This window comes from Chlamydotis macqueenii, chromosome W, assembly GCF_036417535.1.
Source record: "Chlamydotis macqueenii isolate bChlMac1 chromosome W, bChlMac1.mat, whole genome shotgun sequence".
Classification (NCBI taxonomy): domain Eukaryota; kingdom Metazoa; phylum Chordata; class Aves; order Otidiformes; family Otididae; genus Chlamydotis; species Chlamydotis macqueenii.
This window is the reverse complement of record NC_141592.1, coordinates 936,933-961,042: the sequence shown is the minus strand read 5'-3', so window position 1 is coordinate 961,042 and position 24,110 is coordinate 936,933. Positions and strand designations below refer to the sequence as shown.

At 58.9% G+C, this 24,110-nt stretch overlaps 1 protein-coding gene across 2 annotated transcripts; it reads left to right on the top strand.

Moving 5' to 3' along the window:
- The first annotated feature begins 12,298 nt into the window (after positions 1 to 12,298).
- Positions 12,299 to 19,896, top strand: ST8SIA3 (ST8 alpha-N-acetyl-neuraminide alpha-2,8-sialyltransferase 3). 2 transcript variants are annotated; one of them, XM_086769753.1, is made up of 5 exons: positions 12,299 to 12,504; positions 13,071 to 13,193; positions 14,646 to 15,203; positions 15,853 to 16,094; positions 16,541 to 19,896. In XM_086769753.1, exons 1-5 carry the CDS (start codon positions 12,326 to 12,328, stop codon positions 16,564 to 16,566), a joined length of 1,128 nt encoding a protein of 375 aa, XP_086625879.1. In that variant the 5' UTR covers positions 12,299 to 12,325; the 3' UTR covers positions 16,567 to 19,896. The 2 variants fall into 2 exon arrangements, with proteins under 2 accessions (XP_086625879.1, XP_086625878.1); XM_086769752.1 differs by having other exon boundaries at positions 15,853 to 19,896.
- The last annotated feature ends 4,214 nt before the right edge of the window (positions 19,897 to 24,110 follow it).

Here is a 24,110-nt window from a genome sequence, read left to right as displayed (position 1 = left end):
GGATATTGGCTACAGTGTCTCCCCGCGCAGGAGAAAAAGTAAATAAAATTTCTTTCAGGCACATTGATCTTCACCGCCAGCCGTCTGATGGTTAGAAGGGAGGTAAGAAATGAAAAGAGGCGACCGGCCCGCGGGTGAGACGGTGACCGCTGGCTCTGCAGGCTGAAAAGCTGGGAGACAGTCATGGAACATCGTACAACTATAGAATCTAAAGGTTGGAAGAGATCTCCAAGATCATCAAGTCCAACGGTCAACCCAACACCACCACGTCCACTAAAGCGTGTCCTGAGTCGAGGAGCCGCGAGGGAAACGGTAAGACCTGAAGATGAAAATGAGTGTTACGTGCCGTTAAACACCCATGATGTGCGCCGGCCACTGCCGTGCAAAAGCACGGATCTCCTGCCACGACGGGGTCGCTCGGACCAGCGCACTCCAACTCCTTCCAGCGCAAAGGACGTGCACAGGAGGGCTCCGCAGAGGAGACTACACCGGGGAGCAACGGCCCTGAAAAACACCTAGCTTTTAGGTGTTTGTCCTCAAATAAATAATGGAACATGATACCCAAAAAGCTGCTGTGGGGAAACGAGCTAATGGAAGCCCTGGCTAAGCGTGAAGGCGGCGGGTGAGAAGGAGGCGAGCTGCTCCCGGCTCAGCACGCGGCACCCGCAGGCAGGCACTGCGGTGCTGGAGCCTGTGGTGGCACTTAGGTCTGCAGAGCATGTGGAGAAACTGGGGAGGGAAGGGAAAATAGCTGTAAAGATGACTTGCCAGCCAAAAATACACTGCGCAGAAACCAACTAAAGAGCCTGACGTGTGGAGCTTGTCAAGGAAAGACCGAAAGGCGCCCTGATTACGGAAGATGGGAACTTCTGCAGGAAAAAGGATGGAATAACGAGACGACTTTGCCCTGAGGCCAGCTCCACGAAGAAAAAGGGCCCCAAATTAAAGCCGTGGGGACAAATACCTGAGGGGACAGTTCCTTTGGTGTCTCCTGCCAGGCTGGATGCCCTTCCCCACAGACCTTCCACACGGGCACAAGCCTTTGGGCGCAACGTTGGATTAATGGGTGAAATTCAAAGACCTTTCGTAAATGAACACTCCTGGGACTTCGATACGGCGTTGTAGTGGAAGCTCAATAGCAATGTCCACATCGAGTTATCTCCGATTCATGGTGCAGAAGATTGACTGGTTTGACTCTTGTTTAATCTGCGTTGTCATTTCATCCATCCCTGCGAAGCAGACGTATGCAGGAACTGCCCAAAACTGAGATTATGCTGCACATTATCTGTTCTCTGGCACTCTCCAGTGCTGGGATGGAGCTGTGCGGTTTTGCCCACGTAATAGCTGGACCGTTACGAAGCAGCACGGTGTGGGCTCCACCTGCTCCAAATACACCCGGCTCCTTCGTTCCCATCCGCCCTTGACAGCAGTGCGGAACCGCGCTGGGCGAGGGAGCGGGAGCCCAGAGCCGCGGCGGCGGCAGAAGGCTGGTGCTTCCAGAAACGAGGATGAATTTACAACCACAAAAAGGAAAGGCTCTAAAACACAGGGTGAAAACGCAGGTGTCACAGCGTCAGCAAGAAGAAAAAGCCCAGGTCAGGAATTCACACTGTTTCACATTCCCGGTGTCAACAGAGGGAAAGGTCTCTCGAGTTTTACAGTTAACGTGTACGCTTTGCTGTGGGTGCCATGTGAAATGCAACGCAACCGCAGGCAACCTCAGGACAAGCCAGTGCCTTGAGAAAAGGAATAAAAGCAACAAATCAACCCGGAAACAAAATTAAAACCAGCGTGCTTCGCGGCCCGGTGAGGGCAGGGGCTCGCCTGCGGCAGAGGGAGTGGGACGTGGGGGTCCTGCCCCCGGCGCCGCAGCCCGGGGGACAGCAGCACCCTTCCTGGCCCCGCACACCGAACTCCCACCCGCAGCGCCCTCGCCAAACGGTACGTGAAATAAAGTTACGGAGCTACAGCGGCGCAAGGATGGGCGCGCCTCCAGCACGGCGCGACGGCCTTCGCGCCGCCCGCGCCACAGAGAGATTCCACTGCCAGTTCAGGGGGTGCGCGCGTGACAAACGGTCTCATATTTTTAAATGAAAAAACGATACTTCATCTTTCGCGTGACAGAAAGCTGGGAGCTGGTTTAGAGTAATATATGCCTTTTTTAATACACCGCTTGCATCCCACGCCGGCGGCTGCGTGAAGAACGGCGTCACAGGCAAGAGGTTAATAGAGCATTGGTCCTTTTTTAATTGAAAAAATGACTGAGGGACCACGGAGCCGGCCGAGCGGTGATGTTATTACAGGCCGTAAGTACTGTTCCAGAGACTTACTGGTCATCTGGGAGCGGGGAAACGCGCCGCGCGCTGCTGCTCCGGCCTCGGCAAGAGCGCAGGCTCGCTCGCAAACGGGTGCCGGCACCCAAGGAGACCCTGGGGCTCAAGCTGGAGGTTCCTCCTCCGGCACTGGGTTTGAACCTGTGTGCGCCAAGAGAAGAGCCGAAGACAATAAACGGAGCCAACAACGCGGGGAAAGCTCTCCGGAAGCCTGCAAAGATGGGCCTTGAGAATAAAACTGCCCTGGAATCCTCGGGGGGAAAGACGCTCGAACAATAAATAAAGGATGAAACTGGTGCAAGTTACTGCAGTAAATGGTAATGTGAAGAAACACTGAGCTTGACGCCCTGCGTAGGCTGCGAAGGGCGGGAGCAGGGCTGGCAGTCCTTCACCACCGAGCCCCCCAGAGCCAGGGGGGCTGCTGAAGGCATGAAAAACAGAGCAGCTGGGCAGGGACCCGGGGGCACGATGTCCCTGGCCCCACGGCAAGGGAGCGCGGTGGAGGCAAAGGCTAGAGACACAAAACAGCGGTGACGGAGGGGTCCGGTGCTGCGCAGGAGGTCGCTCGGTGCGGTAGGTGGCTGAGGAGGCTTTGGCGCCGTTGTGGGGTGCTGGTGGTGGGGCGTGCGACCACCCCTCAGCCCCCGCACCCCGGGAGCACCCTCAGCCCGCAGTGCCGGCTTCTCCAGAGGTTGGCAACGTGGATAAACGGCGCGTCGGAGAGCCTGCAAGGGGAGAGGGGAAGAAGGCTCTCCTGGACAGCCTGACAGAGGAGGGAAACCCACATGTCAGTGTGCAGGGACAACGGGAACCTCATCCCTCGATGGTGGCAAGCACGGGAACCTCGTCCCTCAGCGGTAGTGAGCATGGAAACCTCGTTCCTTGGCGGTGGTGAGCATGGAAACCCCATTCCTTGCGGTGGTGAGCACGGGAACCTTGTCCCTTGGTGATGGTGAGCACCGGACCAGCCAGGGGAAGAGATGGACAACCTTCGGTGGGACGTTCATTCAGGAGCTGGGGTCAGTGCCCAGCTCAGACCACAGTGGCCCCGAGGCAGCGGCTGGGGTGCAGAGGCCCGGGGGCGCGGGCAGGGCTGAGTGGTGAGGAATTGCCGCGGGAGTGCGGTGTCATCCCGAGGAGTTGAGCTCTGGGCTGGCTGGGGAGCCAGGCTGTTAAACCGGCTGCGGCGGCGCTCGGGGCTGGCGAGGATTTATGCCGCGGAGGAGCCGCTCCATCCGTCATCTGTGAAAAGCCTCATTTACAGAGAGACACCGTGAGGAAAGGCAATCAGCTTGAAACCTGCTATGCTGGGAATTTATAACCGCTCCGCAAGGGTGAGCTCGTCCCCACGTTTGGCGGGAGCAGCGGCGGGAGGCAGCCCCGGCCGCGGTGGGGACCCCCGGGACACGGTCCCCGCGGCGAGGCCCGAAGGCAGAGCCACCCTCCCGGGACAGCCAGCCGCGGTCTGCGCACGCTGCCACGTCGCGGGGGCCATCTGCGCCCGCCGCTGGAAACGCTCCTGGCCCGTGCCGAGCTGGGCGTCCGCACCCCCGGGGAATGTGAGATTTTTACCGTTTGTGAACGTTTGCTGGCGGGGATTATTGAGGGTGCAGAGGCAGCGGCATTAGCAGACCCCGCGCGCACCGGTGCCCGGGCCGGCCCTCCGTACGGCCCCCTTGGAGAGCCAGCGCCGCCATTTGTGCCGCATTTTTCTCCCCCGCGGAGGATGAGCTGCAGTTCCTCCCATCCATCTCACTCTTTCAAGCCATCTTCATGCTGCAATTTCCCCTCGCCCCGAAAAGAGTGAAAAATCGATCTGCTTCTTTCCAGTTTCAGGCTGGAGAGGAAAGGAGCCCGGTCAGAGGCAGAGGAAGCCTCTCACCACTCTTAGCGTCTGCCTTGCCGCCGTTCGGAGCGCAGCTGCTCGGGAGTATTGATTCCTCCTCGGAAAGTGCGGCGGGCTGCGCTCGCACCCTGACCTCCAGCTCACCCCGCCAGAGCCAAAAATACGCCGCTTCGGGTCTCTGCCAGACAAAAAACCCGCCGTTTCTCCACGCGAGAAGGCAAAGGCTGCCCCAGCCGGGACTGCAGCTCGCGGCCACGTGCGCCCCGGGGCTGCCACCAACGCCGCGCCGCAGCCCGCGGCCGGAGCTGCTCTGCCTTTCCGCTGTTTCTGCATCTCAGCAACGTTCCTGCACCATGTTTACAGGCACCTGCGTGAAAATGATTGATCCTGTGAAAATCATCTCCTCCTTTCAAAAAATAAGGAGAAAAAGAAAAAAAAAATTAAAAATAAGCCCGTTTCTCAAGCAGTCATTCCCATCGGCGCCAGGGCGATAAATCCCGATGGGCACCAGCGCTTGAAGAGCTTCATCCCATCCCAACCCCGCCGTCCGGCTCCGGAATGGCCCTCACGGGGCAGCAAGGCTTCAGGCCAGGAAGCGGAGCCATCCCGTGGGAAGGGGACGGTAGGAGCCAGAGCCGAGCCCTGCGCTGGCCCCAGCCCCTCCTGGCGCGGCGGCAGCCACCGCGGTGGCCGTCCTGGAGGCCCGGCCCTGGCCGTCCTGCGACACTGCGGAAAGGATTTAGCGAATGTGTCACATCCCTTACCTTGCCTTTGATTCCAGGCGCCCTGCACGGCCCCACCGCGGGGTGGGACCCCGTCCAGCGCTGGCGGCGTTCGCTCCGGCGTAGCGCGTGGCGCTCGTAGGCGTTTAAGAGGGTTAATGAAAGTCAAACACACGCCGGCACAGCGTTCCAGAGGCAAATGTCTTTGCCGTAGCACGGTTCCTCTCACGCTGAACTTGTGCTGTACTGCATCACCGTTGCACCTGACAACAAATACAATTTGAGGTGTCGCGCAGCCGGCGGTTCATTGTCGGAGACACGGACCTGGTGGTATTCATGGCACAGGGTGGACGGTACCGACGTGTCCCGGCTCAAGGAGACCAGACCGCGTGCTTCAAAACTATCTCCTGGTACCAGGTAATTGCACAAAAATGGCTAAACGAGTCCGATTCAAACGAGGTCTGGTTTCCTCATCCGATCCATCGATCCGAAAGAGCCAGCGCCAAATACCAGGAGTTATTGCACAGCCCGGCGGCTGTCAGGACAACGGGAATAGCCAAGACAAATACACACCTTTTCCGCCATTATTACTTTAAGCCTTTTATTATCATTATTATGGGTGATTAAAAATCCCATTAATCAGATGCTAAACAGATTAAAGCCTATGAATTAATTTTCTGGAAATAACGAAGACAAACATTCTGTGCAGAGCTCATTTAATGAAATAGAAGCTGTTTATCTGCAAAATTAGGGCTTGCGCCTATCGGAGCTTCAGCTGGAAAAATCCGCTGCCGTGCGGGCATGGCGGGCGCGGGCTGGAGACGCCGCCGATTTTTTACCCGTTCTAAGTAAAAGAAGGATCGTGCTGTAAGTAATTTATGATTCATTACACAAAGAGCTCATTAGGTAGGGCTAGAAAATAAAATTACCGTCATTTCAGAAATAATTCCTTGATTTAGTGTTTGAGACAAGGAGAGAGAGGAAGCGCGCAGCCCGATGGGGACGCGGAGCTCTGCCCGCGGCTGGGGGGCTGCCGGGAGGGCGCGAGGCCTGGCTGCGCGGCACCGCTGTGCCTCTTCCAGCCTGGCCAGGGCCGTGACACGGAGCGGGAGACGGAGCCACCGCCTCCCTGCCCCGCGGTCACCGCATCCCCTCCAGCGCCGCGCACCCCGCGTGCGGCGGGACGGCACCACGTCCCCTCCGCGGGTGTCGCCAGCGTCCCGGGGAGCACCGGCTCAGCGGTGCCGGTCATCCCATGCCAGGTGAGGGGTGGCCTCCTCCAGGTATGCAGGAACCCGCCTCCTCAGAGCCGCTGCCCAATGGCTCTGCCCAAGATGTCCTTGGCAGAGGACATCTCCAGGACGAGTTGTGTTTTCTTGGAAGCGATTTCATAACCCTGTTGTTTCATTATCGTGAATAATTGCCGGCATCTCTTTAACCTGACTGTCTATCGCACAGGTCCTTCCCACCGCCGCTGGGTCCAGCCAACCTTCTGCCTGGGGCTGCAACAGGGATGAAGAACGGTGGCCTTGCAGGAGCACCCTAAAATAGGATGTCTTCTTCTGGTACGGCAGCAAAACATAAACCTGGGGAACTCCACGCTGGGGCCAGCCTCAGAAGGTGAGATTTACATAAAAATTAACACCTTTTCCTCTAGGCTGAAGCACATAAGGCAGCGCAGGAGCACGGAGTTTCATCGCATTCAATGCTCAACGGTCTCCAACCAACCCCTGAAGCCCACCGACTTAACGGCAGCGAGTCTGTAAGTCAACCTGAGGACCTGCTTGTTGGTTCACCTCCATCTGCACTCCCGTGCTAGTCACACCCTCAGCCTTTTCTCTGCCAACGGGAGGTAAACAATTAAAGCAGAAGAGGGTTCTCGGCAGTTTTGGCATCAATGACACAGGAAATGAGCATAACTGATTTTTCACCAGTACCTTTCCCTCCCACAATGATGGAGCTGCCGCTGAGCGCAAAATACTGGCACCAACGTGCTAAACGAGCTTCGTCTATGGCGGAATAACGCCCAGGCTATGATGAAGCGGCACGGCGGTGATGTAATTTGCCTTTATAGCTTAGGTAGGCGCACGACATGTGAAGCCCCTGCGTGTTCTCCTGAAGTCACCCAGCTGCCCGCTGCCGTTATCCCCGTCCCCGGAGCGAGGAGCGATCCCAGGAAGGCCTCTCTCCGGCTCCTGAGCAATGCTTTTGTGTTAAAAAGAAGCGCTGAAGGGGCTTTCAAACCCAGCGCCAGCCCTCAGAGCACCGTCAGAGCCAAGTGGGCCTTCTGCTTGTGTTCATTTCCAGCCTTCTCCAGAAGTTGCCTATTGAATTACTGCTGCTTCTGCCTGTTTAAATAAATAGGCGTATTTGTTACTGCTGTTGAAAGTTCCCTGTTTGGCCTTTTTAAGTCATTTGATTAGGAAGTAGAGAGAATATTTTAGCAGCAAAGAAGGCACTGACAATCAGCACGAGTAGGAATAATCCAATTTCCTTGGCAAAGAAGGGCAAGGGTCCTCCTAGGAGGTCAAAGCTCCCTCAGCGCAATTAGAACTTTAATTAATGAGATTGCCTGAGCCCCCGCTAGCGGAGGCAGCGCGTTTGTCCCTGCCCGGGCGGGGCGACGCAGGGTCCCCGTGCCAGCCGCAGCCGGACCCCCGCCCCGCCACGGCGGCCCTTCGCTCCGGAGCTGCGCCCTCGGGGCCCTTCGTTTGACGGGAAGAGCAGAACGGGCTCTCTGTGACGCGCGGCACGACTCTCGGTATGTTGTGCTGTTCAGACATGCTGTCTGCAATTAATATTGCATAACGGCCTCCTGATTCCTAAATTATGTATTTCTCCTTCTCAGCACCGTGCGTTTTTGTACAGGGTTAATTATTTTCCATTATTCTGCCTTTAGCGACGCTCATCTTAATTAAGGGGGCCAAGCTCCACTCGCATTTCTGCCTGGCGGATCCTAACGAAGTTAACGGAGCCGCACGGTGTAAATGGGAGAGGGACGGTGGCCACCTACCTAAAAATAAATTGTTGCCTCTCCTGTTGATTAATGCGTAAAGTTAAACCAATCTCCAGCCTCTGACTAAACGTCGCAGAGTAAATGACAGCAAAACCCCTGCTCAGAGCAGCGTTTCCGTGCGCAGCTCTTGCTCCTTCCCCTCCGGCCGCCCCGGACCGCTGAGGAGGGGACCGAAGCGGGGTGGTCTCTGCATCCCCTGCCCCAGTCCGCCCGCTGCTGCCGGCGGCAAAAGGCCTTGTCTCCAGCTATCCCCCGCTCCTCGCGTTTCCCGACGGCCGCCTCCTAAACCTGCCCCGCGCCCCCACGCCAGTGAGTGGATCCCCATGCAGTATGGATCTCTTCGGGACGGCCGCAGACCCATCACGCTTGGCAGCAGGGCGGCGTGCTCCTCATGCCGGGCTTAAGCACCTTTTTGAGCCGCAGCCGTGAGGACGGCCACGGAGCTGGATCCGCCGAGTGGCCGCGGGGCAGCAATGCCCGGCTGAGGCCATCGGAGAAGCGCCCGGAGCATGGCGAGCCCGGCCGGAGCTGGATTCCCTGGCGCTGGGAAAGGTTTGTTTACCAGCTCCTTGCACCACACCGCAGCCCCAAAACCCACCTCATCCCCCAGGATTAATTTTTACACAATCGTTCCAGAGCCTATGATAATCACTCCATAAAAAAAAAACTGAGAGATTTGGGATTTTTTTTCCAGGCGGAGGATTAGGTCTAAATACGCGTAATCTGCGGGAAGCTCAGCTGCATGCACACCACTAATCGCTGCCTCGCTCTTCCCAGCTCCAGCCCGCTCACCGCTGTTTTCCGCCGCAGCGCCGTTTGTCCTTGGCGAGGTCAGGCCGACGCGGACAGACGTGTCCCCGAGGGCCACGGCCATGTGCCGGCCCACGAGGGTTTGCACGGGGGCTGCAGAGGACAGCGTCCACAGCAGCAGCTCGGGCCAGCGGCAGGGCCGTGCATCCCTGGAGTGTCCTGCATCCCTGCAGTGCCCTGCATCCCTGGAGTGTTCTGCATCCCTGGAGCATCCTGCATCCCTGCGGAACCATGCCACCCAACTCACCTGCTGCTCACCTCACCCCCGGCTTGCACTTCCAACAGCGGTGAGCCGAGGGGGTGACCGCAGGCGCACCGCTCCTGCCCCGTTGGCGCGCCAGGATTGTTCCTGGGCCTTGGCATCATTCCCTGCTGGGGCTCGGGGCTGAATTCCCACGTGTTCCAGGTAGGACACAAGCAACGGGGCGCAGGGGGACGGGCAGCGGGCTGCAGGAGGGCTCGAAGGCCGAAAGAAAACACGGCACACGGTGAAGTCAGATGGAGACGCGTGCCCTTTATGTCCAGCGAGCGTTTTTGCCAATATAATTAAAATAAACACATACCTGGGACCGCTCTGACCGCAGGATGCAGTGCCAGATTTTTAAAAGAAAATAACTTCAGCACTTAGAAAAGGGCTCGAGCAGACTTCGGGTACTTACGTTCAAAATAATTGTCCCAGGAAGCCCGATTCAGCAGCCACCCGGGCTGAAAGCACTTATGCGCGCTCGGGCAGGCGTTCAACAAAGCATTTAGCTGCCCCCGCGCTGCGTCAGCAGAAACCTGCGGGCCTCGGTTCAGGGCGTGACTCAGGGAAACCGCACGGGTCTGGTGCTGGGACGGCCGGCGTCCCGCACGGGTCCCGCCTGGGTCCAGCCCGTGTCCCGGTCTAGGCCCATGTCCCGTGCGTATTCGGCCACCGACGAGCAGTGTTTGCAGGCGTCCTCTGCCGCTGTCAGGGCCCAGGGTTGGTGCCATGTCCCTGCCAGCCACGGGTGGCAAACCCCGCGGGACGCCCACCCCGTTCCGGGCGGCTCTGCAGTGTCCTCCTGCCCCAGGCCGGGCTCCGGGTGCGGTCGGTCAGACCGAGACCCCGCTGCGCTTGGAGACCCCAACCACCGCCTTCAAAGGAGGGGAGGAAACGGCAAAGACAGCCCGGAAAAGGTGGATTTCAGTGGGGGCAAATCTTCAAAGCACAGCTTTCCTGTAGAGTTAAAAAGACCACGTCCCGTTTCCATGAATAAGTCAAAAAGCGGGAACCTTCCCTAAGCGCCCACCCGACCCAACGGCTGGGAAGCGAACCGATGCTCCTGGTTTTCTTTTTAATGTCCTTCTCCGCCCTGTGCCTTCAACGCAGCTTGCAAAAAAACCAACGTGTGAGGAGTGAAAATTCCGGCTCGCCCACCCACCGCCTCTTCCTCCGCTTCCCACGAAGCCAAGCCACCTGACCGAGGAGCAGCGCTCCCGGGATCCGGGGTACCCGAGCCTCCCCGCTCCTCTCGCCCGCGGCCTCGGGCGAGCCGAGGCTCCGTGTCAATTACAGGAAAATCAATGAGGATGCTGCTCGGGACTCCTTCTCGCCATTCCGCGCGGATGATATCCTTCACTTTCTAGCACTGATTCATTTACTTCCCGCCTCTCCAGGGGCTCCTGACATATTGCTATCATCTGGGAAGAATCTGAAGCAAGAACTGCCTTTGTTTCCACTGCAACCTGTCGGCGCGCGGGGGCAGCGGGGTGGGGGGCACTGCCGGGGTCAGGGGAGAGCGGCGGGGTTTTTAAACGTTTCTCACCAGGGTCCTCTCATTGTGCAGGGAGAGTGGGCAGCGCTGGAGCGCAAAGCGGGCCCGAACGCGGCGCCAGTGCGCCACTGACATCCACCCTCCGGGACGGCGTTCGGTACGGTGGAGCCCATTTCCGAAAGCGGATGGCATGCCCCAGGACGCCCGGCCGGACAGGCTGAAGCTGGGGACGCCGTGCGCTATGGGGACAAGAGAGAAACCACGCGAAGCGTGAGGTAAAAACCCTATCTCCTGCCCCAAAGCGGCGTTATTGCCCATGTTCCCGTCCTTTTCTCTCCGCCAAAGCTACAGGCGTCCCTCGGGAAGCGGGTATCGACTCCCACTGAAGGCTGAAGAGCCACGCTGTGACGTAAAACCCAGCCCTGCAAGCTTCCTGCCCTTCAAAGAGAGCCTCATGCGCGGAGAGCTTGTAGGATATCGCCCAGAGCAAGGCTGGTGCTACAAAGACGGTATTTATTATTGATAAGGCCCTGCTGTGAACTCAGGGCTCAGAGGCAGAGCTGTCCAGGGGGGGCGAGCTTTATAAGAAAAAATAAAAATCGTAGCTTGAAGAAACGCTGAAAGTACTGCAGCGTGCAGGAGCCGTGCTCACAAGAGGCATCACTCCGATTGCAGAGGTCAGGCTCTCTTGGAGCTCAAGCGAAATTCGCCGTGCCATTCACGGGGCAGTTTAATTACCGGTGGGGTTCTGTTAGGCCGTAGCGTGCCCTCGACACCGGGCTTTTAAAAAAACGCGGGGTCTCCTGAGCCAGGTTTGGTGTTGCGCAGGTGCAGGCCCCGGCGTCGGCTGCGCGGCGTAGGCTGTGCGCGGCGTAGGCTGTACGCGCCGTCCGGTGATCTGTAGGGTCCCAGGGAAATGCCGCTGCCCCCTGTGCCCACCCGGACACTGCTCACCTGGCAGGGTCCCCAACGGCACGCTCAGCCCCCGCATACGCCCACGGGGCTCGGGGGGCACTGGAGTGGCCAGGTTGGACCACCTGCAGGGTTTTGGTGTGGGGGGGTTACTGCGGGGCGCGGGAAGGCACTCTGGGCACCCCGGGGATGGCGGGGTGGGCACGCTGGGGATGGCGGGTTGTATACCCAGCACTGCTGGGGGGGGCACCCCAGGGCTGTCAGAGGGGTGCTGGGGCTGCTGGGGTGGCACTGGGGCTGTTGTGGGGCACGCTGGGGCTGTTGGGGAGGAAATCTAGGGCTGTTGAGGGGCACAGCAGGACTCTCCAGGGCGCACTGGGGCTGTTGGGGGGTACCAGGGCTGCTGGGGTGGCACTGAGCTGACACAGAACTGTCAGGGGGCACTGGGGCTGCCGAGGGGGGTCAGTAAGGCTGCTGGGGTGGCAGTGGGGCTGTCAGTGGGGCACGCTGGGGTTGCCGGGGGGTACCAGGGCTGCTGGGGTGGCAGTGGGGCTGTCAGGGGGACACCCGGGCTATCGGTGGGGCACATCGGGGCTGTGGGGAGCACGCTGGGGCCGCTCGGGAAGTACCGGGGCAGTCGGTGGGGCACAAGGGATCGTTGGGGGGCACATCGGAGCGGTCGGGAGGCACAGCGGGGCCGGCGGGGGGGTGCCGGGGTGGCCCCGGGGCCGGCGGGGCGGCCGCTCCCGGCTGCCATTTCCCCGCGCCGCCGCCCGCTCCCTCCATTTTCTCTCCGGCTGCCGGCAGCGCCGGCCCCGGCCCCGCGCCGTCCCGCACCCGCCGCCCCCGCGCCCTCCGCCCCCCTCCCCCCCCGCTCCATGTAGCCCCGCGGCAGCCCCCCCCCTCCCCGCACCCGCACCCGCCCAGCCGCGGGGCCGCCTCCCGGCATGCGGAGCTGCAAGATGGTGCGGGTGGCCAGCGTGCTGGGGCTGGTGATGCTGAGCATCGCGCTGCTCATCCTCTCCCTCATCAGCTACGTCTCGCTGAGGAAGGACAACATCTTCGGCGCGCCCCGCGCCGCCGGCCCGGCCGGGCCACGCATGTACATGTTCCACGCGGGATTCAGGTGAGGGCGCGGCGCGGCGCGGAGGGGGGGTGCGGGGGGGTGGGGGGGGTCGGCCCTTCCCTCTCCCTCCCTTCCCGTCCTGTCCACTCCCGGGGAGGCCCCGCGGCCCGAGCGCTTCCCGCAGGGGGTGCGGCTCCCCCCACCCCCCACGCCGCCCCGCACCCGGCCCACGCACCCGGCCCCGGGGCTTGCGGGGAGCGGGATTGATCTGCGGGGGCTGCGAGACTGGGGCGGGGCGGGGGGAACCGCAATGTTTCGGGGGAACGGCCCGGCACCGCCCTGCCCGGTACGGCCCGGCAGAGCGCGGCCTAGCCCGGTAAAGTCCAGCCCGGTTGAGCTCGGCCCAGCCCGGTTGAGCTCGGCCCAGCCCGGTAAAGCCCGGCCCGGCAGAGCCCAGCCCGGTAGAGCCCAGCCCGGTAGAGCCGGGCCCGGCGGGGCGCGGCGGGCGCTGTCCGTGGTGCTGATGCCGGCCGGCGCTGGGCACCGCGCACGGCCAGTAACCGGCCGCGGGTGCGTGTGTGCGCGCGTGGGTCTGTGTGTGCGTGGGCCTGTGCGCTCCTCTCCAGGTCCCAGTTCGCGCTGAAGTTCCTGGACCCCTCCTTCGTCCCCATGACCAACTCGCTGACCCACGAGCTGCAGGAGAAGCCCTCCAAGTGGGTCTTCAACCGGACCGCCTTCGCACATCAGAGGTGAGCGTGCGGCCGGCCACCGCGCCCCCTCCCCGCCCGCCCTCAGGCTGTCCCCATCCCCCGGGATTTAAGAAAATACGATCAGGGACTGCTAAATACTCTGGGCTCCGAGTAATTTGCTGGGCGGCGAGAGACAAAGGCTGAATCAGAGCATTTCCCCAGATGGTTACCGCTATCTTGGAAGAATTGATTATTTCAGAGCAGGACACCGGGCTGCAACACAGATTATTTTAGCAAATAGAACGTGGCCTAGTTTCCCGGGGTACAGTGAAACTGTCATTACTTTGGGATAAATGGCTGGGCTTTTAAAACTTGAAACAAATCGGGCTGTGGCAGCCATGAAACGCTGTGCTCATGGAGGCCGACACACGCCCAGCTAAACTTCCCAGCTAACAGCAGTTCTGAGCAAGTGCAGTGCGGCTCTGCCTTCCAGCGCTGCTCCGGCTGAGGGGGCGGGCAGAGCGAGGGGCTTGGATGGGGCCCTGGAGCCCGCATCCTCCGGAGCCGCCCTCCTTGTGCCTCGCCGGCTGTGCCCAGGTTGCACGGACTTCCCTGGAAGGGGTTTCCGAGTTCCTGCAGCTTCCTCAAGGCTACTCTGCATTTAATGGGAAGTAAAACGTGCTTTCATTTTGCTTACTGTGATGGGAACTTGGTGGTAGCTGGCCAGCCTCTTTATTTATTGACTTTACTGAGATATATAAAAATATATGTCAGTAAATATATACTTTATACACTTTATATATATATATTTACTGATATATGTGTATATAAAAGGCTTCTATAACAGAAAAGCAAAATATTTAGCCATTTAAGATAGCCACTAGCATCTTGGACCGACGATGCCGGCTGGTTTTGGGGTCGCCCCGTAACTCCGCTCACCTATCCCACTTGAGTCGCAGGAGCCCCGGCCCGCGGCTCTGCAGCCAGGCAGCTGGCGGAGCCAGGACGGGGCTGCTGCTCCCCCTCGGTGCTGGCAGCAGGGCTTGGCCTTGGGCTGAGCTGGTGCCTCAGGATCTGCCTTTGCACTTGTCCGTTAGCCATCACCCATAATTAGGGCGCCCGGTGGGACTCCATTACCGCTTAGACATCGGAGGAGGCGAGCTGGGAGAAAGGTTGTTTGTTTTCCGTAAACACGAGCAAATAAAGTGGCACTGGTTTTCTAACTTGGTGCCCTGCAAGGGCAGTTCCTGAGCAGGGTTGGTGTGGTTTGGTTTTTAAGGATCCCTGATAACCCTGGTAAAAGCACCAAACGGAGCTCTAGGTGAGGAGCCTGCTCCAGAATTCCCGTCTATTTATATGAATTTAAAAGCCACTGCACCACATTGCTCAGGAAACCACTTTACTATCTTAAAAAAAAAAAAGAAAAATGTAAGTCTAGCTGGAAAGACAATGTCTCCACCGCAGAAAGAGAGTAAATGTAACCCCATGTTTTCTTTTTCTGTTTTATTTTAGGCAAGAAATCCTTCAGCATGTCGACGTAATAAAAAATTTTTCTTTGACCAAGAACAGTGTTCGGATTGGGCAGCTGATGCATTACGATTACTCCAGCCATAAGTATGTTTTCTCTATCAGCAATAACTTCAGATCGCTGCTTCCCGACGTGTCGCCGATCCTGAACAAGCATTACAACATTTGCGCCGTGGTTGGAAATAGTGGGATCCTGACTGGGAGTCAGTGCGGGCAAGAAATAGATAAATCTGATTTTGTTTTTCGTTGCAATTTTGCTCCGACGGAGGCTTTCCAAAAAGATGTTGGAAGGAAAACCAATCTTACGACCTTCAACCCCAGCATCCTGGAAAAGTATTACAACAATCTTTTGACCATTCAGGATCGCAACAACTTCTTTTTAAGTCTGAAAAAGCTTGATGGGGCCATTCTTTGGATCCCAGCTTTTTTCTTCCACACCTCAGCAACGGTGACGAGAACGCTGGTTGACTTCTTTGTTGAGCACAGAGGGCAGCTGAAGGTCCAGTTGGCCTGGCCGGGAAATATAATGCAGCACGTCAACAGGTGCGTATTTTTGCCGTGCGTTTATCTTGTCAAAACACGTCTCACTGTACAACTACCTACCTGTGCCCAATCTGGTAGGCACCATCTAGCGAGTCGGGACCCGATACCGCTTGCTTTCAGAGCAAGCGTGGTGTTGGTGTTGCCTCGGGGAGCCCCTTGTCTCGTTCTTTACGGATGTGTACACGGCACAGCGGAGGCGGGCTGACTGTTGGCGCCGGGCACAGGCCATCCTGCAGCCGGGAGGAGCGCGGGGCAGCTGGGTGGGATGCTGCGTGAGCAAAGCACGGCGTGTGGAAGAGCTTGCTCTTCTCCGCCAGCAAACAGGGATGCTAGCAGGCAGCCGCAGGGCGCTCCAGGGAAAATAAATCCAGGTAAGGGTGCCACCCCTTTAGCCAACACACGTGTGCACAGGAGCCAGCGAGTCGTGCTTTCTTGGACAAGGCACTGCCTCTGCTCGTTAAAACCCAGAGACGTTCAGAAGGGGACCACAAGAGATTCTGTGCGCTTCGTTACCAACTGACCTGACGCGCAGCCTTGGCCTCGTTCAGCTGCCAGCGCTGGCGGTCGCCAGGCAGCACATTTTGTTCCTTCGAGCGAGCCTGTGGCGTTACTTGCACCCCGGACTAACCAGCCTTTATGTTTTTCACAGGTACTGGAAGAACAAACACTTGTCACCCAAGCGGCTGAGCACAGGTATTCTCATGTACACCCTCGCTTCCGCCGTATGTGAGGAGATCCACCTGTACGGATTCTGGCCCTTCGGGTTCGACCCCAACACGCGGGAGGACCTGCCATACCACTACTACGACAAGAAGGGAACCAAGTTCACGACCAAGTGGCAGGAGTCCCACCAGCTGCCCGCGGAGTTCCAGCTGCTCTACAGGATGCACGGTGAAGGGCTGGCCAAACTCACCTTGTCCCATTGTGCCTAAGAACCTGAAGCTTGAAGTGCCAAATGATTGTCTAAAAAGTGCCCAAAACCCAATTAAACATTCTTCAGATAGAATTCTAAAAAAAAACCCCAACAAACCCACCCTAAAATATTTTCCATGATATAAAGATGCTTTTTAGCCACCCGTGCCGCTCTCATCAAAGGCTTTAAGCCTATTTAGCAGGGCGGGAGCATTTCTAAATTCTGTGGATGCTATTCATGCAGCGGCAAAGTCAAAATATTTTGCGTTTATAGCTCTGCTCCTAAGTATGATTTAAGATCTTTTCGTATTTTAGCATTCCACTAAATGCCCTCAATCTCTTAATTTTATTGCCCCCTCCCTGTTAGAATTAGAAATGCTGGTTTTAAAAGGTTTTGCTTCTCTTGTTTATGTTGCTGTCGATAGCTCAGCACACACAGACTGCCGCTTGAGAAAGCCGCTCGCAATTCCAGTTCGTCGCCACTTGCAAGCTCTTCAGTGTGGATCCCGATTTCCACCGCTTGCCTATTTTCATATTTATGGAGTTTTACATTTTTTTTAATAACGTGAGGAAGAGGGTCACGATACGGCTCGTACCTTAGCTAGGCGTTTATGTCCCTCCCAGAATACTTCAGCATTTTAATTCCGTTTGGGCCAGATCCCACTCTGAATTAGCCAGGCTCAAACTTGGCCATTCCCATCCGAGTGATACTCTTCAGTGATTTTTCAGTTAAAACACCGGATAATTGGAGTTAATTCTCTGGAGATGCTCTGGGTGAGAGGAGCCCAAAGCCTGGCTCTCCGCACCCTCCGATGGCGAGGGGATGATCTCCCCCGGAGCCCGCCGGCAGTCCCTGCTGCCCCCTCCCCACCCACACAGCCCCACCGCGGGCTGTGCCCCGCAGCGCTGCGGGGCGAGGAGCCGGCTGGGCGCAGTGGCCACCCCGGTCAGCCCTGCCGGGGGGCACCCGCCGTGGCGCAGCCCGTCCTTCCCCTTGCAGAGCCGCTGGCCCGCGGGCATCGGCGCGTCGTGTTTCCGTGCGTCCCAAAGTGCCGTCCCGCCCGCGGTGGCGATGGGGGTGTAGCGGGATTTTTTTTTAAATGTTTTTTAAAGGGAAGCGAGCGCAGCAGGAGTGCAGGGAAGAGGAAGCGTAGTCACCAGATTTCCCCATCACCTCTAGATCCGCGGTCGGACAGCTGAAGTAGGGGCCCCGTTTCCCGGTCACCGCCAGCCGTCCCAGGCGCTCAAAGGAAGACGCAGCTTCCTAGGTCCCGCTGACAACAGGCTGTTCGTGGAGAGGACAATCCCGAGGGTCACTTACGGTTTGGCAATGTTGGCCGTTACGTCTCAGGATGGAGGAGCCTGTAAAATAACCGCGTTTCCTATTACGGCAGGTACGCTGACAAGTATTTTGACATTTTTCTACTGTTCTGTATGATGCTGAGGACGGACTGAAAGAAGATGCCAAATCCCATGTAAAAAAAAAAAAAAAAAAATCCCACATTTTGATTTTTCCCAGCCTCTTTACCTCCAAGCAGACACGGGAGGTGAGGAAGAAGATGTCGAGTGCAACACCCGCAGCATCTCCAGGTGCCTGCCACGGCACCGCAGCTCCGCAGCCCCCACAGCCGTGTCCCCCCCATCCCCTGCGCCCTGGGCTGAGGAGGGGCTGGAGGCTTCCTTCCCCATTTTAATTATCCCACGTTTTCTGGCTTTTGCTTTTTCAGAGGCCGCTGAGGGCCGGGGTGCGCTGTGGTGGGGCTTGGGTCTCCGCTGTGCCGTGGTGCGCGTAAGCCCGTGCTTTTTTGGGGAAGCGCAGCACTTCCCTCCCCAGCTGCCGAGCTGGGCTCAGCGTTCGCGGGGCTCCGTGTCTCCATGCCATCGTGTTGCCGCTCCTGCCGTGGGGTACGGCCTCTAGCAGCCGCTACGGTGACGGCGTAGTTGTGCAGTGACGGTGGCGCCCGGTGCCGTACGGTGCCGTACGAGTTGTTTTGGTACTCTCACCTATGCTTTGTGTCGTCATCGCACGCGAGGGCGCGGGAGCAGCCAGCGGCACCGGTCCTGACTGAGTCCTGCCGTTTCAGGTAGCGCGTCCCGCTGAGCTGTACAGCAGACGCGTGTTGGTGAGGCGGGCGGACGGCTTTGCGCGGCGTGGCGGAAGGTGCGCCCCGCTCGGCAAAGAGCCCTCGGTCGGGGGACAGGGACCACCCCAAACCCTGAGTGACTCCCGTTGGCCCGTGGCTAACGCCCGATATTTTTATTAAGAGGCAGGTTATACATTTCACGTAGGGAGTGATCATTTTGAATCAGCAAATCGAAGAAATGTGAGCTGTTATCCTTTGCTTCAACGTGGAGGCCACGTGTTCCGTACAGTTTTTGGCTGCCGGCTCCCAACGGGAAGCTGTCCTGGCAGCTCTCGCTTGGCTGCTGCACGGCATCGAGGTGGCGTAACCCCTTTACATTAGATGTGGTCACAAGGAAACACTCCTTAGCCTAAAAAAAACATATTTCCCGTGTCCCGCCGCTCCCCCAGCACCCGTGTGGGAAGAGAAGGCACGGCTCCGGCGTGCCCCAGGGCCGGGTGAGCAGCGCGAGGTCCCTCTGGGAGAGGGACGGGACCCCCGCCGCGCCGGGGACGGCCCTGGCGGCACGGCCGGAACTTTCCAGAGGCACCGAGTGCAGAGGAGGAAGCACGAAGCCGACTGCAAATATTCGGAAATGGGAATACAGAAAAATTATTGACAGAGCGCCATATTATATCATTGATTTTTAAGCAAAACTCCCCATCGATTTTTCAGAACCACATTGAACATTTCAGAATCATTGATTTTAATGGGGAGTTCTGCCCCAAAATCAATGGCGCAATACAGCCCAAAGTAAATTGCTTCTTAGTATCAATATTTTCTGTCCGAGCTGTTGCAACGTGGAAAACCGTCTTAAAATGTGCATCTTTTGGTTCTGCCTGTGTTCTTGGGTGCTCTTTGAATTCTGCTTTTACAGCGGGACCGGAGCGGAAGGGCAGCTCCGAACCCCAGCAGCCCAGGGCGGCTCTGCTTGCCCGGCGCTCAGGCTGGGCTCCTTCCCCAAGCCCCGTTTTCGGGATGGTTTTCTTGTAGGACCGCGCGTTCGGGGCACTGAGCATCCCAGGGCGGCAAAGTGGGGGGACCCCCCTGGTGTGGGGCCACTGTCCTTCTCACCACGCCGGGCTTATGGCTCGCGTAACTCTGGTTTTGTAGAGAATCGGGTCTCCCGTTGAGCTGGGGCAGCGGGTGCCGGGGGGCGAGCTGCTTGGCGCGGCTGGTGTCCCTCGGCCCGGAGCTGCACTCAGAGAAGGCCCGGGCTTGGCCGCTCGCCGTGGTTCGTGCTCTGGAGGAAGGCGGTCGGCTGTGGTGTCCCCTCGGACTCTTCCTCCCGCTCCGTTTGGCCCAAAATCGTCCTGTGTCCGTCTGCTTAAATGAGTTCCTGGTGGTTCAGGGAACACGCTCGCTGTCGTTACGGAATGTCTAGACAAGCGAACACGGCTAAATGAAGCACGCGTAACGCAATGTGGTCGATATTTGTAAGTACAAAACATTTTCATTTACAAAACCGAGCGGAGTCCTGACCAGCTCCAAGGGAAGGGGCCAGCCGCCGAGCCCACCCGGCCCCCGGCTGCCAGGACAGCGTCCCGGGCGCCGCAGGCAGCCGGAGGCGAGCGACAGCCGCATCCTGCTCCAGCCGCTCTGCCGGGGCGACGGGCACTGAGCACCCACCGCGGCAGTGGGTGCCGCGTGGGGCCGGGCGCCGCGGCCGGGGGGATCGGGCTCTGGGCAGGGGGTGTACATAAGAGTGGGAACGCGTGCGTTACCTTCTCTCCTTTTATACATCTCGGGTTCGTACTTTCGTTGCTTGCATCTTTTCAGTGAATGGTAGCAAGGCACATGAAGACAAAAAGTCCTTTCGGCTACCGGTTTTAGTTGTGGAGTATACCAAAAAGCAAGCGTTTGTGAAATGTAGCTGACTGTGAACGGAGGCTGCAAAAACAGGTCCTTTAGAGAAAAGCAGGTTTTCTGTAAATGAATGTGTCTTTATTCTAATGGCTGTACAGTTCAATGCCTGATGGAGTCGTTTTTGATTAAAAAAAAAGATAAATATTTTAAAAAAAGAAAAAAAAATGCCATAATTGTAATAACAGGTTCATTATTTAACGGCCATACTGAAAGCATTATTTATTTTTAAATGGCTAACGTTCATGGAGGGCCAGGGCACGGTCTCAGGTGGGCGGCAAAGCTGCTCGTGGGGTGAGGTGCGTCGCAAGCACGGCTGGCGCTGGGCCCTGCGCCCGCAGAGAGCCCCCGCGGCGCCGGATCGGGCTGCCCCAGTCGGCGGCAGGCGGCCCCGAGCGCAGCCTGCGCCGCGCGTCGTGCCTGTAAATCGGGGGCGGGCGGGTGAGCCAGGCCCTGGCTCTTCTCGCTGGGGAGTACCGCGTCCTTGTCGCGAGCGTGGCTTGTGGAGAACAGCGCGACGGTTCATTTGGGGTCTCTCCGCAATGTGACTCTTTGGTGTGAATGTGCCTGCCACATTGACTCGTGTGCCAAAACCCAATATTGAATGCGTTGTTTTTAAATAAAATGTTTTATTGTGCATTGAAAGTCTGTAAAACTCAGCTGTGTCCGCCTCTTCCTTCTCAGTATTTCCTGAGCCGCCCGCTGTCCGCGGTAAGGACGGGCTGCCTCGCCCACGCCCCGCGCCTCGGCCCCGCGCTTTGGGAAGTTCTCGCTTGTGGAGTCCCCGGCTGGCGGGGCCGCAGCGGACCCTGGGTCAGGGGAGCGTCGCGCTGCCCACGCACCTCACGCAGGGGCTCGCCTGCCGTGCCCGTGCGCCGCGGCTGGAAGGCGGTGCCGGTGGATTTAAGGACTCTGGGATGTCCTCGCGATTTCGTAAAGGTGTAAAAGGATCTGATATCGAGTAGTGAGAACATTCTCCTGTACCTGCAGGTTCGTGCATACCCACAGAGATACCACGTATCACTCCGGATTTCCACTTTCCCAGTTCCCCCTGGATGCCTCTGCATCCAGGGCCCTTCTGCTCCCAAGATAAATATTGCAAACCGGGCCCAGATTTAACCTTTAACCACGGCCCTCGCCAGCCATGCGTGCCATCAGCCCCGCCGGGACGGTCCTGCTGTCCCTCTCGCGGCTGGAGCCGGCCCCTCTGCCACAGAGAGCGGAGTTCCCGGAGCAATTTCAAAATGCTAAAAGAAAACACTTGCAATATTTGTTTAAAAGCAGGTGAAACTGAGGCGTGCGGTCCCTGGCCAGCTGGTGCTAGCTGTTTGAAGGGAAAGCTCACCCACGCCTGCGCGGCATCCCGCACCGAGGTGAGCGGGGTGCGCAGGGCCGCGAGCGCGGGTGACGAAGCCCTGGATGGGCCCTTTGTCGAGCGGGTTGGGTCAGCCATTGAAGAAACCTCCCTGCTCCCTCCGCCACAGGGGCCTGGGTGCCGAGGGACGCCGGGAAAGGCTGCGTGCTGGCGCTTCTGCCTCTGTGGGTCGATTTCCGGGAAGATTTTGACATCAGTTTGGGAAGACGCCAGAACTAGACGCTAGCGTGTGAAATATAATCCAGGGAAGCAATAATCGGGAGGGAGCTCCACAGCGCTTTAAGGAAATAAGGCAACCTAAAGGCGGTCAAAATGCACCTGGCGTTAACAGCAGCAGTAACAGCAAGCGGTTCTCGCACAGCAGCTGCCAGCGCGACTCGAAATGCCCGACAAGCCTGCTCGGTTCTGTTATCCGCGTCTAAAGGCGGAGGAGACTTCGGCTCGGGGAGCCGGGAGTGGCAGCCGTAGCGTTCACCCGCCACGGTCACAAACCACCGCGCCAGCCGCAAGCCTCAGGGTTCCCGCCGGGTCGCGGCAGTGCCAGGTCCCACGCCGGCCAGCGCAGACCCCGCTGAAGCCAACAAAAAGGGGCCGGGCGTCTGCCGAGAGCGCTGACTGCAGCTGGCTTCCCGACAGCGGCGGGGATCAATGCGCAACCGAGCCAAACAGCGCTGTTCGGTTTTTGTTCAACAGAAAGTTGTCTTCCCTTTAAGTCATGAAACGCGGTAGGAGACCTTCGCAAACCTATGGAGCTAAAATTCAAAGTATGATTAATCTTAATTTTTCAGTCGTGGTCCCCACTCCGTAAGAGAGTACTGGTGGTTCCCGGGAACGGCAGGAGCGGATGGGGCTGAGCGTGCAAAATGCACGGCCTGCACCGGGACGCGCTTGGGCGGCACGGTTTGGGCAGCGGCTGGAGTGCCCGCTCTGCAGAGGCTCAGCGCTCCAACCGCAGCGCTTCTGGGGCAGGGAAGGGGAAAAGGGGAAGGGGAAGGGGAAGGGGAAGGAGAAAAAGAAGAGGGGAAGAGGAAGAGGAGAAAAGGAAAGGGAAAAAAGGAGAAAAGAAAAGAGAAAAGGAGAAGAGAAAAGGAAAAGGAGAAGAGAAAAGGAAAAGGGAAAAGGAAAAGGAGAAAGGGAAAAGGGAAAGGGAAAAGGGAAAGGGGAAAGGAAAAGGAAGAGGAAAAAGAAGAGGAAAAGGAAGAGGAAAGATGGCAGCACTTCCACAGCACCTGGCTGCCATCGGGGCCTGCCCACCCGTGGCCCTCCCCGGACGGCACCTCCGCCTGCGGAGGGCTGCACTTGCCCCTCTTTTCCCCAACTCAGCTGCAACTTTTGCCTCCCTTTAGGAAGGACAAACGGATTTCACGCATAACTTGCCCCGAACAAAGGCACCTCACGCCAGGGCTTGCTTTTTTTCTTCCTTCCTTTCCTCTTTTCCAGGGCGGGCTGACAAGTGCAGGGGTAGCTGGGGTTGGGGGGCTCCATTTCACGCCCGCTTGGGCCAAAAGCAGCTTGGAAAACGCCGACAGCTCCAGAGACGCATGGCGACGGCAGCGTGGAGAGGAACGGATTGTTACCTTCAGGATCCGTCGCGGAAATCTGCAGGGAAAGCAGGTGCTATCGTACGCGACCCGTTAGAGAGGCGGCTGTGCACGCCCTGGAGCGGGGCCTGGTGCCGCATCGCGTCTTACCCTGGGTCAGTACAAAATACAGCCATTTCTGGACGGGACCCAGACATTTTCACCCCCCGGCTGCACTTCTTCACCAGCCCCAGGGTATTTCTGCCTGTCCCAAAGCAGCGGGACGCCAGCACCCACGCCGGCCTGCGCCCAGGCCCGGGCGCCTTGGCTCGGCACGCCGCCCGCCCCGCGCTGCCCACCCTGCCGCGGCTCTCCGCAGCCCCCCGCCACGTCGCCCCTGCACGCCTCTCCCCCTTGGCCCTTTTCGGAATTCTTCTCCTCAGTCTCCAGCCCGGGCTGAACTCTCGCTATCGAAAAGGTGACATTTCTCCCCGTTTCGCCCCATTTCGTTACCAGAAAGGCACCGTGGGGTGGGACCTTTACGGACACAGAGACGGTTAGCGGGGCCAAGGTAAGGACGACACAAAGCGCAAGGACGCGGCTGCTCGGGGCTGCACTCGCTGCGTTACTGATTAAACGCGGGGGAGGGCAGCGGAGGGAACCGCACGGCCGGGAGCAGCCGCGCGGCCTGGTACGGCACGGCGCGGCTCGGCCCAACGCACCTTGACGCGGCACGGCCCAGCACGGCCCAGCCCGGGCGGGCAGGAGCCAGCCCGGCAGACACGGGTGGCCGGCAGCGGGGCGTGCGGCGGGCACAGGCCCGGGTCCCACCCGCTCCCGGGGCCCAGGACGGCCACGGGCTCGCCCCAACACGGGACATGGCGCTCGGGGCTCGGGAGCCGTGCGGCGGGCGCAGCTCCCGGTGAAGGCACGCGCCGCGCGGGCACGAGGGACGGCAGCTCCGGACCGATGGCCCCGCCATCGCGCACCGTCCAGCTGCGGGGGCGCGGGGCCCCGGGGAACGCTCGCTCCCTCGGAGAGAGGGAAGGCGTGCGTGGCGGTGCGCGTGTGCTGGCGGAGGGCATCACGCGCTCGCGCGAAGGCAGCGTGCGGC